Source organism: Limulus polyphemus, unplaced genomic scaffold, assembly GCF_000517525.1.
Source record: "Limulus polyphemus unplaced genomic scaffold, Limulus_polyphemus-2.1.2 Scaffold1095, whole genome shotgun sequence".
NCBI lineage: Eukaryota > Metazoa > Arthropoda > Merostomata > Xiphosura > Limulidae > Limulus > Limulus polyphemus.
The window spans coordinates 49496-60240 of NW_013666705.1; the positions used below are offsets into that span (position 1 = coordinate 49496).

At 32.7% G+C, this 10745-nt stretch overlaps 1 protein-coding gene across 1 annotated transcript in view; it reads right to left on the reverse strand.

Moving 5' to 3' along the window:
• Positions 1-1034: 1034 nt before the first annotated feature.
• LOC106462105 (cold shock domain-containing protein E1-like) overlaps positions 1035-10745 on the reverse strand; it is a 59987-nt gene continuing 50276 nt past the window's right edge. Inside the window, exon 16 of the mRNA XM_013921991.2 lies at positions 1035-3477. Within this exon, the coding sequence (XP_013777445.1) occupies positions 3153-3477 (325 nt within the window). The 3' untranslated portion in view covers positions 1035-3152. The remainder of the gene's footprint in view (positions 3478-10745) is intronic.

The window sequence follows — 10745 nt, forward strand, 5'->3', positions numbered from 1 at the left end:
GCCACTGTTGCAGGTTTTCTTGCAACTGCTGTAATCTCTCTTCTTGTTTATTTTGTTGTTCGAGCTGCCACTGTTGCAGGTTTTCTTGCAACTACTGTTGTCTCTCTTCTTGTTTCTTTTCTTTCTCCTCCAACAACTGCTGTAATTTCTCTTCTCGTTCTTCTTGCTTCTTTTGCTGTTCTTGTATTGCTGCCATCAAATCTGCTAAGCTGTAGTTTGATTTTCCACCTCTCGTTTCCATTTTTTTATCCCACTTCTGAAACAAATTTGTTACGTCTTCGTTTGTTAGTTAATTTTCCGTAAATTCTTTCTGACTAAACTTTAGCGACACAAGTCCTTTCTTAAATAAAACTGGGTTATTCTTTCCGAATACAACTTTACGATACACTTAATTTCAACAGTCGCTCTATAACAACGCTATAACTCACGTCTCACGTGGCCAACAATATTCTGTCCGCATACATTCAATTACTCATTCCCCCTCCCCGTTGCTTCGTGGCCGGTCTTATATATACAAGACTACACTATATCTAGAAGGATCACGAGATTTAAGGAAAAGACGTGAATGTTCGAGAATGACGTGGCGTGATACTAGTCACGTGACCTCGATGTCGTAACACCGTATTGTCGTGAAATAAAACAATGAATGAATTTTTTTACATATATTACACAATTTTCGTTATTATGCTAACATATTTTTGTGTATGTTATTACTGTTCTAAGTTCTTCAATAGCTGTATAACATATGCCATAATTTCAATCAGAAGTTCAAACTAACTTTAAAGGTTGAAAGTATGATTTTTTCCTATCTTAAAGTTTGGACATAACCTAGCTCACTGCACAGTGCCAAAATTCTCTAAAACCCTTAAGCTACTGAGAAAAATGCCAGTGTATGTGTAGAGTTGAAAACAATTGACAAAAACATTTTTGAATCATCTATCATGTTAATAGAAATTATTATTACAATAAGTACATTACACAACAAATACTAAGAAATATTGCATGGCACGGATAAAAAAAGACCCAACACTATATAAGAGCACAAATATCTGTGTATTTCAACTGAAGTTTATTTTCATTGTCATTATCTCATCAAAACACTTGCATACATTAAATGAGCAACATTTCCAACTTTCATAAGTATACACAAAACTGAGATTATAGAGGGATTTTTTTTTACAAATTAAAACCTTTATATCATTGTTGCTTTCTAGCAAGATTATTTCCAGTGAAAGGAATATTTTAACAGCAGAGTTTTATTTTCTTTGTTGCCTATAATGGTTACCTAACAGATATCACAATGCGTGTTGTGCTAAACAAGCACTCAGAACGTCTTCAATGGTTTCAAGGTCCCACGTAAAGTGTTTAACTGTACAAAGGGCATAATAGGATTAAAATATGACTAGGCCTTAACCAAAAACACACCTTATTACAACAATATTTACTAGAAAGCATCAATACGGCAATTACAAATTACAATAAGAAATACTTGGGAGTTTTGTTTTCAAACAAATACTATTATTATCGTGTAATAGTCAACTTTCCATTCAGTTTAATTTAAAGTGACGTGCTCAAGTAACATACAGTACTTGTAACATTCTTCTCAACCTACATAGGTCTTAAATATGTTGTTTTTCTGCACTCATCATTCTAGCTACTGAAATCAAACCTATCTGAAATATTTAGTTTTACAGAGTTTATCAACTACCCTATGAGTAAACTGACTGATAACTGTTTGAAAGGTCTTTTTATTTGTAATTTATTGTCAATTTCTTTATAAAACATTCATTTTTAAAGCAGTTTTTAAAAGTAATTGCCCTGTGACTGACAAATTCTACACCAGTCTGTTTTGGTTTTTATTTTATTTTAAATTACATAAGACATACTAATAGGCATGGGGGGGATATAAGATTTATATTCTAGAATATTTTCTGATTCAATTGTACATTTGTTTGAGAGATGCAGATAAATCAATTATGTTACAAAACATTATTTAACACACTTCTGCCATTTTTAGTAACCCATATTTGTTCATCTGTCAATAAATATGTTTCTGATAATACATTATAACTGAGAACCTTATGTAAACATTTTGGCTGTTAAATTAAGTTCACAATACAACATGAACACGTACTGATAAAAAATGTTTAATAAATGCAAAACTGGAACATAGTTCAGTTGGCATCCAAGCATATCATTCACATAATTACTTCCACAGAAATTCAGACTGAAACAAAAACCCCAACAAATTTTTTCAAGCTACTTTGACCTTTCTCATTAAACACTAGCATTAATAAAGGAATTGTAAGTATTGTTATTCTTTATCAGAAAACACCTTCCTTTTTGCAAACCATAAAACACTGTATATGGAAGAACATTATAATAAAATACTATCACAGGTATTTTGAGGTTGTTAAGAAAACGTAACTGCTTTGACTGGTAATAAAATTTAAGTGTGATAATCATGATTTTACCACTTTGGGAAGCCCAGATTTAAGCTTAATTAACTTTGAAATAACAAAATGACTTTATACTTTGGTCAAACTAAAAGTAAGAAAAATAAAACAAGGCTGCAATATTTTACTGCCAAAGGTTTAATATACTGTATAAACATATATATATATTTATTTTTCCAAGAAAGAAGCCATTGAAGACGTTTTCTTATGATACCCAAGGGATATAATACACAACACTCAATATCAGAAGAGATTACTAAGAAACTGAACAATATATGCAACGTGATGTTTGTCTTATAAGACACTGCAGTAATTTTACAAAGGAAACAATTAAATGATGATACTTGCATTGAAACAGAGGATCGTTGGGTTCAATTTCCATAATGTTACATAATAGGATCACTTTTTTTTTAAAGTTATAAAATATAACACAAAATAAAGCTATAGAGGCTACAACTTTTACATATCATGATCAATTTGCTGCTTAAAAGTCCTTGCACTGTAAACCAGCAAGACAGAGGCATTAGCTATAATACTCTGGTTAAATAATGCCATAGTATGTTTATTTTACTTGCAAATTTCCTGCTACTGCCCGAAACATGAACTTTTGAAGGTGTAAGTACCTTACTTTTGCAGGAATTATTTAAACTGACCAAAGTCAACTTCTGCCAACAATATAAAGATAACCTTTTCTTCTCAATCTGTCAAATGACAGGTCACTAAATTAGCAGCAGGTTCATCATTATTATGTATCTCAGCAGCACCATTACATCCAAGGCCATTCATAACATCTGGCATTAGTTTAACCAAAGCATTAGTTCTATTTGATGGACTACTGCCCACAGTTGAGATGTGAATAAGTGGCTGGTCATCTGCTGTCTTGCAGAAAAAATTAAATCCATTAGTTCCATCAGGACCTCTAGGCTGTCTCACAACAAGGACACGGGGCCCACAGTCCTCTACAGACATGGTTCTCAGTCGACTTATTAGACGTTCTGGTCTTTGACGTGGTTGGCTCTCACTATATTGAGGGAACAAGTTGAGATGATAAATCATGAGGTGATCTTGTTCATGTGAGAGAAGACAATATATATATACATGAACACAAAACTATTTGTTTTCAACATCCATCAAGAATACAATCAGAAGATTATAGCTATAAGGTTTTGAGTCGGTTTTACTTCAACATACAGTGAACTAAATTAATTTAGGTACGTGAATAATATTATAGTGAAAAAAGAAATCTTTAACACACATACACATACATACATATATATATAATCAGAAGATCAGTTGAGTAAACATATCAACCACATAATACCATAAGTTACTTGTTACATAATGACATATTGTCTTGCTGTATCAAAAGCACACACACAAATCCATTAAAAAATATGACAATTATCAAAATCATTTTTGATACAATGGAGCTAAAGACATCTATAAAAATCCCCTATACGATAAGCATGCAGATACTATAAAAAATCTATAATTTGTATAGATGAGACTTCTTTTAATCTACGTGAAAATTAAAAGAAATATATACACACACACACACACACACAGATATTGAAATGGTAGCATTAAACTTTTATCATTTAGCTTTTAAGACATTTCAGAAATATAGTTGCTGTAATCACAACTGAACTGCATTCTTAACACATTAATATTTAATACTCACAACCATGTGAACACATCAAGAAAGATTAAAGATTATCAAATTAGCACTGTATTAAAAAATAGAGTATTATATGAATTTCTTATTTAACCATTTCTATTTACTTGATAGCCTTTATGAAGTGATTTGTTAAATCAAAATGCAATATAACATGAATTCAATTATTTTATATACTAAATTATAATGATAATAAAATTTATAAAGAAACTTCTATCTACAAAATGTTTAAAAAAACAGGAATCAACTGTGTCTGAGAATATAAACATATACATGTTAATATAATCCACACTAAAGTACAAAATATTTTCACTCAGCTGTAAAGAAAATATAGAATCAAACACTTTTTATTCTTCATTTTATTGACAAAAATTTCCTTAATTAATTAAAATTACAGGTTTACAAGGTTTAGCATGAGGAATTTGTTGCAAAACATTAACGGAGAAATAGTAACATTAACCTACTTTGTTTCAAGATCAAGTTGTTCAACTGTTATCAACATACGTCAAATAAATCAATCTTATACACGATTTTTGCGTAAGTTAATAAACTCAGTTTTCTTACATTGTTCGTATGTTCTATTTTAATTTCCTTTCATTTTAACTAATACTGGATCATGCAGCCTGATAAGGAAGGAGAAAGACTTGTTTTTTTTTTGCCAATACAAAACTTAAGAAATAAAAATTTAGAAATCATAGACATCTGAAAAAACAAAAAACTTTCACCAAAGAAAAAAAAATGTTTGAAAATTTATAAAAAACCTAAATGATTTTTTATAAAAGGACAGAGAAGGATAACCTGTCACACTATCTTCTATTTCACACAACTGCATTGAAACAGCACAATTCTTCTGTTTGAAACTTGACTTCAAATATCTCATAACCTAATTTATAACTTTTTTTTAAATTTATTAAATATTACCTTGAAAAAATACCACATTTAAGCAACTTATAAGGAAAATGGTGAACAGAAAAATTCATAAAAAATGTTTTGGAAATACTAATTACTGCTTCAATGTTTTTATAATAAACTTATATGACTGAATATCTTTTAATATTTTCCATTCATTTTTACAACTGATTTCTATGTAAACAGTTCTTCCCTTCACAGTAGTTTCAAAGACTAATAATTACAACAAGAAAAAGAAACCAATTATATACCAACTATATTAAACTGTTAGTGGGGAATTCTCCCTACTCTTGATATTATGGATCATAAACCAAATAATAATTAATGATGCACGGCAAGCTGAAGTAAACTACATTGAACTGTCAGTGTAGTATTCTCTCTACTCTCGACATTATGGGTTTTAAACCAATTATCATTTAATGATTCTTGGTCAGCTGAGTAAAGTACATTGAACTTTCAGTGTGCTACTCTCCTTACTCTTGATACTATGGGTCATAAACTTAATAATAATTAATGATGCTTGGCCAGCTGACAAAATCTAAGTAAATCCTATGTCAAGGTTTTTGGCAAGTAATGTAGGCTGATGTTTAAAAAACAAGTAACTATAGTTCACCAAGTTCTTCTAAGATATTGAAATATAAAAACTTTACATGTAACGTCATTCAACCAAAGAATATGATAAAAATTTTAAACATGATGGCTGCGTGTAGCTTGGTGGTTATTATACCAGGATGTTGATCAAGAGGAATAAAGGTCTGTGACATGATACCACTAAATACACTTTAACTGTGGTTGCATTATAAGAGTGACGGTCAAATTTGTTATTCAGTTCAAAACAGGGCAAAGCTCTTGTGACAATAGGTACTGCTAACTGGCTGCTTTCACTCTGTTCAATAATTAGGGATGGTTGTACCTGAACCATAGGGTTCTCTGAACTAGTCATTTAATCAGTGTACATAAGTTGCCATTCAGGTAGAATTTACCAAATGTGGTATTCAGGTACACTGCTGTCTAACACACAGGATATAGTATCCAACAAAATTCAAGAGCAACAAATGTTATGCAGAGAATTGTAATGAACCAAACCAATCAAACAAGTGAAAAGTAAAACAGATCTTTGGTCACAGTAGTGTTTATTTCTTTACCTAGTGGTTGGTGTCTTACTCATTCAAACTCGAACAGGCTACTGGGGCAAAAAGTTTTCATTCCTCTCCACATAGGACAAGGAACCATGAAAGGATAATGTTATATTGCATTTTCAAGTAAGACAGAGAGATCTAAGTGCAGTATCTCATAATCCATACATTCCCTATGTGAATGACTATCCCAAATGACTTATTCAAAGAAAAGAACCTCCAACTTGTACCAATTTATACAAGTATCTGTGCCACCTCTTGAAATGAGCTTGCTCCACTGTGGGAGTGGATATACACACAACATTAAACTGGTACAAGATTCTATGCAATAGCTGTTGCCAAAGGTAACCTTTACCTGAGGTTAGTTATTAGTACTTATTTTCAACCTCTTTGACATCCAGTTTACAATGATGCCATTAACTAAGTGAAGAACACCTGCACAACAAAGTGGTTCACTGGTTTCAAGATAATGGAAAATGTACCTGTACTGTTGCACATATGTTTCCATCATCAGATATTAACCTACACATACTTAAATTATACAACATCATTATTCAGTGATTAATCTACTAACACCAGCATCAATTATGCTTTTCACCTCTGACAAACCCATATTAAGCCTGAGGAGCCACCTAAAGAGTTAGACTTACTTGAACAGCCTCACAAAAATAAGAAATGGCCCTTCCTGCTACAAACATCTATACATATCACATTTCATGTTATCAAAAGCCAAATACACACAGTCCAACATAGCAGGCAAACAAGAGACAACAGCAAAATTAATTTCATTATTATAACATAGTAATCAGCCTGAATTTCCATATTTTCCTCACTTGTACTGTTCTCTAGGATTCATGAAAAAAAATTAAATCAACATGGAAAAATAACCCCAGACAAAAAAAATCTACCAAAATGATACGAATTTTGTTTGACTTAAACAGTCAATGTTAATTTCCCATGCTGTTAGAGAACAACTCTCTTACTGTACTTCAGGAAGCCTGGTATATACCAACCAGTCTATAAGGCACAATCTTGTATAGTGCCAGCTTACACGCAAGATTGTGAGATTTCTCAGGAAATGTACACCAACATTCATGACAACACTTAGTCTGAGTGCTCAGAAAGCTAGAATACCAAGTCCTTTCAGCAGGTTAGTTTATTATATTTTCAGCCATGATTAACAGATGATTCCAACTGTCAATTTTCTAGGATCTTACCTAACAATCTCTGCTGTCCTAGTTTTGTATCTAGTGAGTTTCATGTGATCTGCTCTTTCTGTTGTTTACTTTTAAAACAACCAGCTATCTAAACTGGCCAATAACTAAATGGTTATTACACAACATTGTAACACTTTACTGCAAACTTCCACCTGACAGCTAGAAAAGCAAGGAACATCTCTTATTTTCATTCATTGATTTTTCAATCAACTGACTATACTAACTATATAACAATCTAGTGGCTATCACATGTTAATATGCCTATACACACTATTGTGAAACGTCACTTCACAGCTTGGACAATATGAGTGGCAAATCTGTTTCACTGATTAATCTACTGATTATCCTAATTGTTAGTCAAGCAGTTAATCCCAACTGACCATTAGAGAACTGCAGATACTTACCACAATCATATCCAGTCAGAAAGCTTGAACTTTTTTTTCTGATTACTGCTTTACATGTTTGTTGTCACAAATTTATTGCTGATCATGGCAATTTCATATTCCTCTGCATACCTAAGTACTTCTACACTGGGTAAAGTGCCAAAAATTAGATAAACAGGCAGCTGTACTTTTTGTCCAAACATCAGGAGCTTTGAAGAACAAGTAGTAGACTGCTGAACAGTTTGTTGTATGTCATCATGATATATACAGTATGTGCTCATTTCTATCAGTGGTCAAAGTTAAAACTTAGGAAACGTATGTTTAACAACCTATACCATCCATTCAGCCAAATCAGACTGAAGAAGATATGGTGAAATATGCATTTTCACCACACCTAACACTCAGCACAATCTGGCAAACAAGTGACTGTTGAAGTTAGCTCTTTCATCTGTGTGAGTGGATTGTGACTCTTTCCAGGTGCACCAAAATATCCAGTGTTCATCCAACACATATGCAGTGGATTGCCTAGAATGTCTGCCAACAGACAAGATTTCCACTTGGTAAAATAATTTATGATAACAGCATATACCTATTGTCTTTCTCAAGTTCAGGCAGAGGACCAGCTAAATCCAGGGTAATTTTCTTGAGAGGAGAATCCATAACTATATGATGTATTTTTCCCTAACAGGTCAGTTTTTCCTCTTGGAGCACATATGATACAATGTATACATCATAACTTAACATTCTAATGTGCAGGCAGTAAAGAAAACTGTTTCTTAACATAATAAATATTAAAAGTGCAATAAAAATACATAAAGGTACCGATACTGAAAAGAAAGACATACTGTTTTTGAGAATTCTAACAATAGTGGTTACATAGTTCATTCTAATGCTGAAAGATATATACAACATTAGTCTTTTTTTTTCAAAATTAGATATGAAATTAGGGGGTGCGAGTTGACTGCAGCACTTTCCCAAGTTAGTGGCTAGATCCAACTCAGGCTCCACTAGGAATAGCTGCAGCCTTAGTTTGTCATCAACTTTTCTGTACCAGGTTGTGAAGTCAGTCTGATTGTACTCAAGTCTGATGGTCCTGTGACCAAGTAAGTCACAGATGAAGAAGAGATTCCTTCACCCATAGTCTTGAAGGTTTTGGGAGACCAACTCTGGTTGTATTCATGGTGCAACTATGGTAAATGGGCCTGGGAAGCCCAGTTGTCTCATTGAAAACCCATTATGTTTGCACCGTAATGCCTTGTGACATCAGGTGTCAAGTAAAAATGGCAGCTGTCATTTCTGTCATGCCTTGGTTTTGGAGCATGATTAGTGTTCCTTACTCACCTGAAAGGCTGCTGACTACCTTCCAATCTCACAGGATCATAATGAAATACCATATGCTCCTTCTTACGGCATTGTGGGTAAACATATAAGACTTCATCCAGCATGTGCATCTTGTCACTCCTTAATTATTGGTGACATGATCCATGTCTTGTGATGCCTGGCCTTATAAACAAGTTTCTTAGAGTCCCATAGAGGCCACCCCAGTAAGCCTTTGCATGTTCAGGCTACCTGAAACCACCTTAATTCTTTTCTGTCAAACTGTGCTCCAGACCACAGGAAGTAGCTTTTAGGGGTGTCCAAAAATCTCACAGACCTGTTGCCAGTCAAAGCTTTGTGCCCAAGAGGGTGTTTTTCCTACTCGCTGCCACATTTTTCATCCTCTCTGCTATATATTCTTTGTGGTCTTGGAAAGTGCTCTTCCATGGTCATGTTTTACAAATGTTACTTCCAGAAATTCTAATTAAAAAGTAAATCAAAATAAACTCTGCAATAACAAATCCTAGTCTCAGCACCAAAAAGCAACTTAAGTGGTAGTCAGGAAAAAGATACACATAAACACAAGTGTACAAAATATTTACTTGCATTAATGTTTGTGTTGGTTACCAAACTAGACAACTTCTTGCTTTCTGTTATGACTTCTCACTGGATGCTTGAAAACTTGCACAGGATGAGGACAAGAAAAATAATCAATGTTCACACAGGACAAAGAGAGCAAGAATAATTTTATACTACACTTTCAAGTCGGACAAAGGGGTCCTAGTGCAGTACCCCATAATCTACAGACTACCTACGTCACATGAAATATTCAAATGAGAGAACCCACAACTCATACAAACTTTTATGTAAACAGTGGCTGTATGTAATTTTTACTTAAGGAAAATGATTAGCATGTTTAAAATCTTTCAACATCTGGTTTACAAGGATATCTAATTGTGTGCCAAATACCTAAATGATTATTTGGAAAAATTACCTGAATATAACTAACTTAGTACTTTATTTTAAACTATGGAAGAGTGAAATTAACAGTTATTTCAACTGTGACACAAATACACTAAAACTAACAAGAATTATTGTTGACCCATGTATATGATTATGATAGAAACATGGCTCTTATTAACTTTGATATGTTATCTTAACATGCCTAACAGTTAAATGTTTAAGACATTTCAATAATGCCCAAAATGTAAACGAGCAAAAAGGAACCAAAAGCATCCTCCTTATCAATGGATAGCTGAAAGGTAGAATTATTAAACCTTATTGAAAACTATACTTAAGTACAATTGAGCTCACAATAATAAGCTTAACTAATGAATTAAAAAAATGAAAGCCACAAAAATATTAAAAAACTATACTTATGTACAACTGAGCTTGCAATAATAAGCTCATCTAACAAATTAAGATCTATGAAAGTCACAAAAATACTTCAAAAAAATACTAAGTACAGTCACATAATTGACAACAGTACTAAGGACTTGATAACACAGGCCTGCACATTTAAACTTCATAAAAATTATTTTGTTTTTAATAACGGATTTTCCATAATTCAGTTATGCAGATTTCAAAAATAATAATTTTCTTTTTTATCATGTAGGGAATTTTTACAAATCAGGAAGAAAAAAACTTATTTA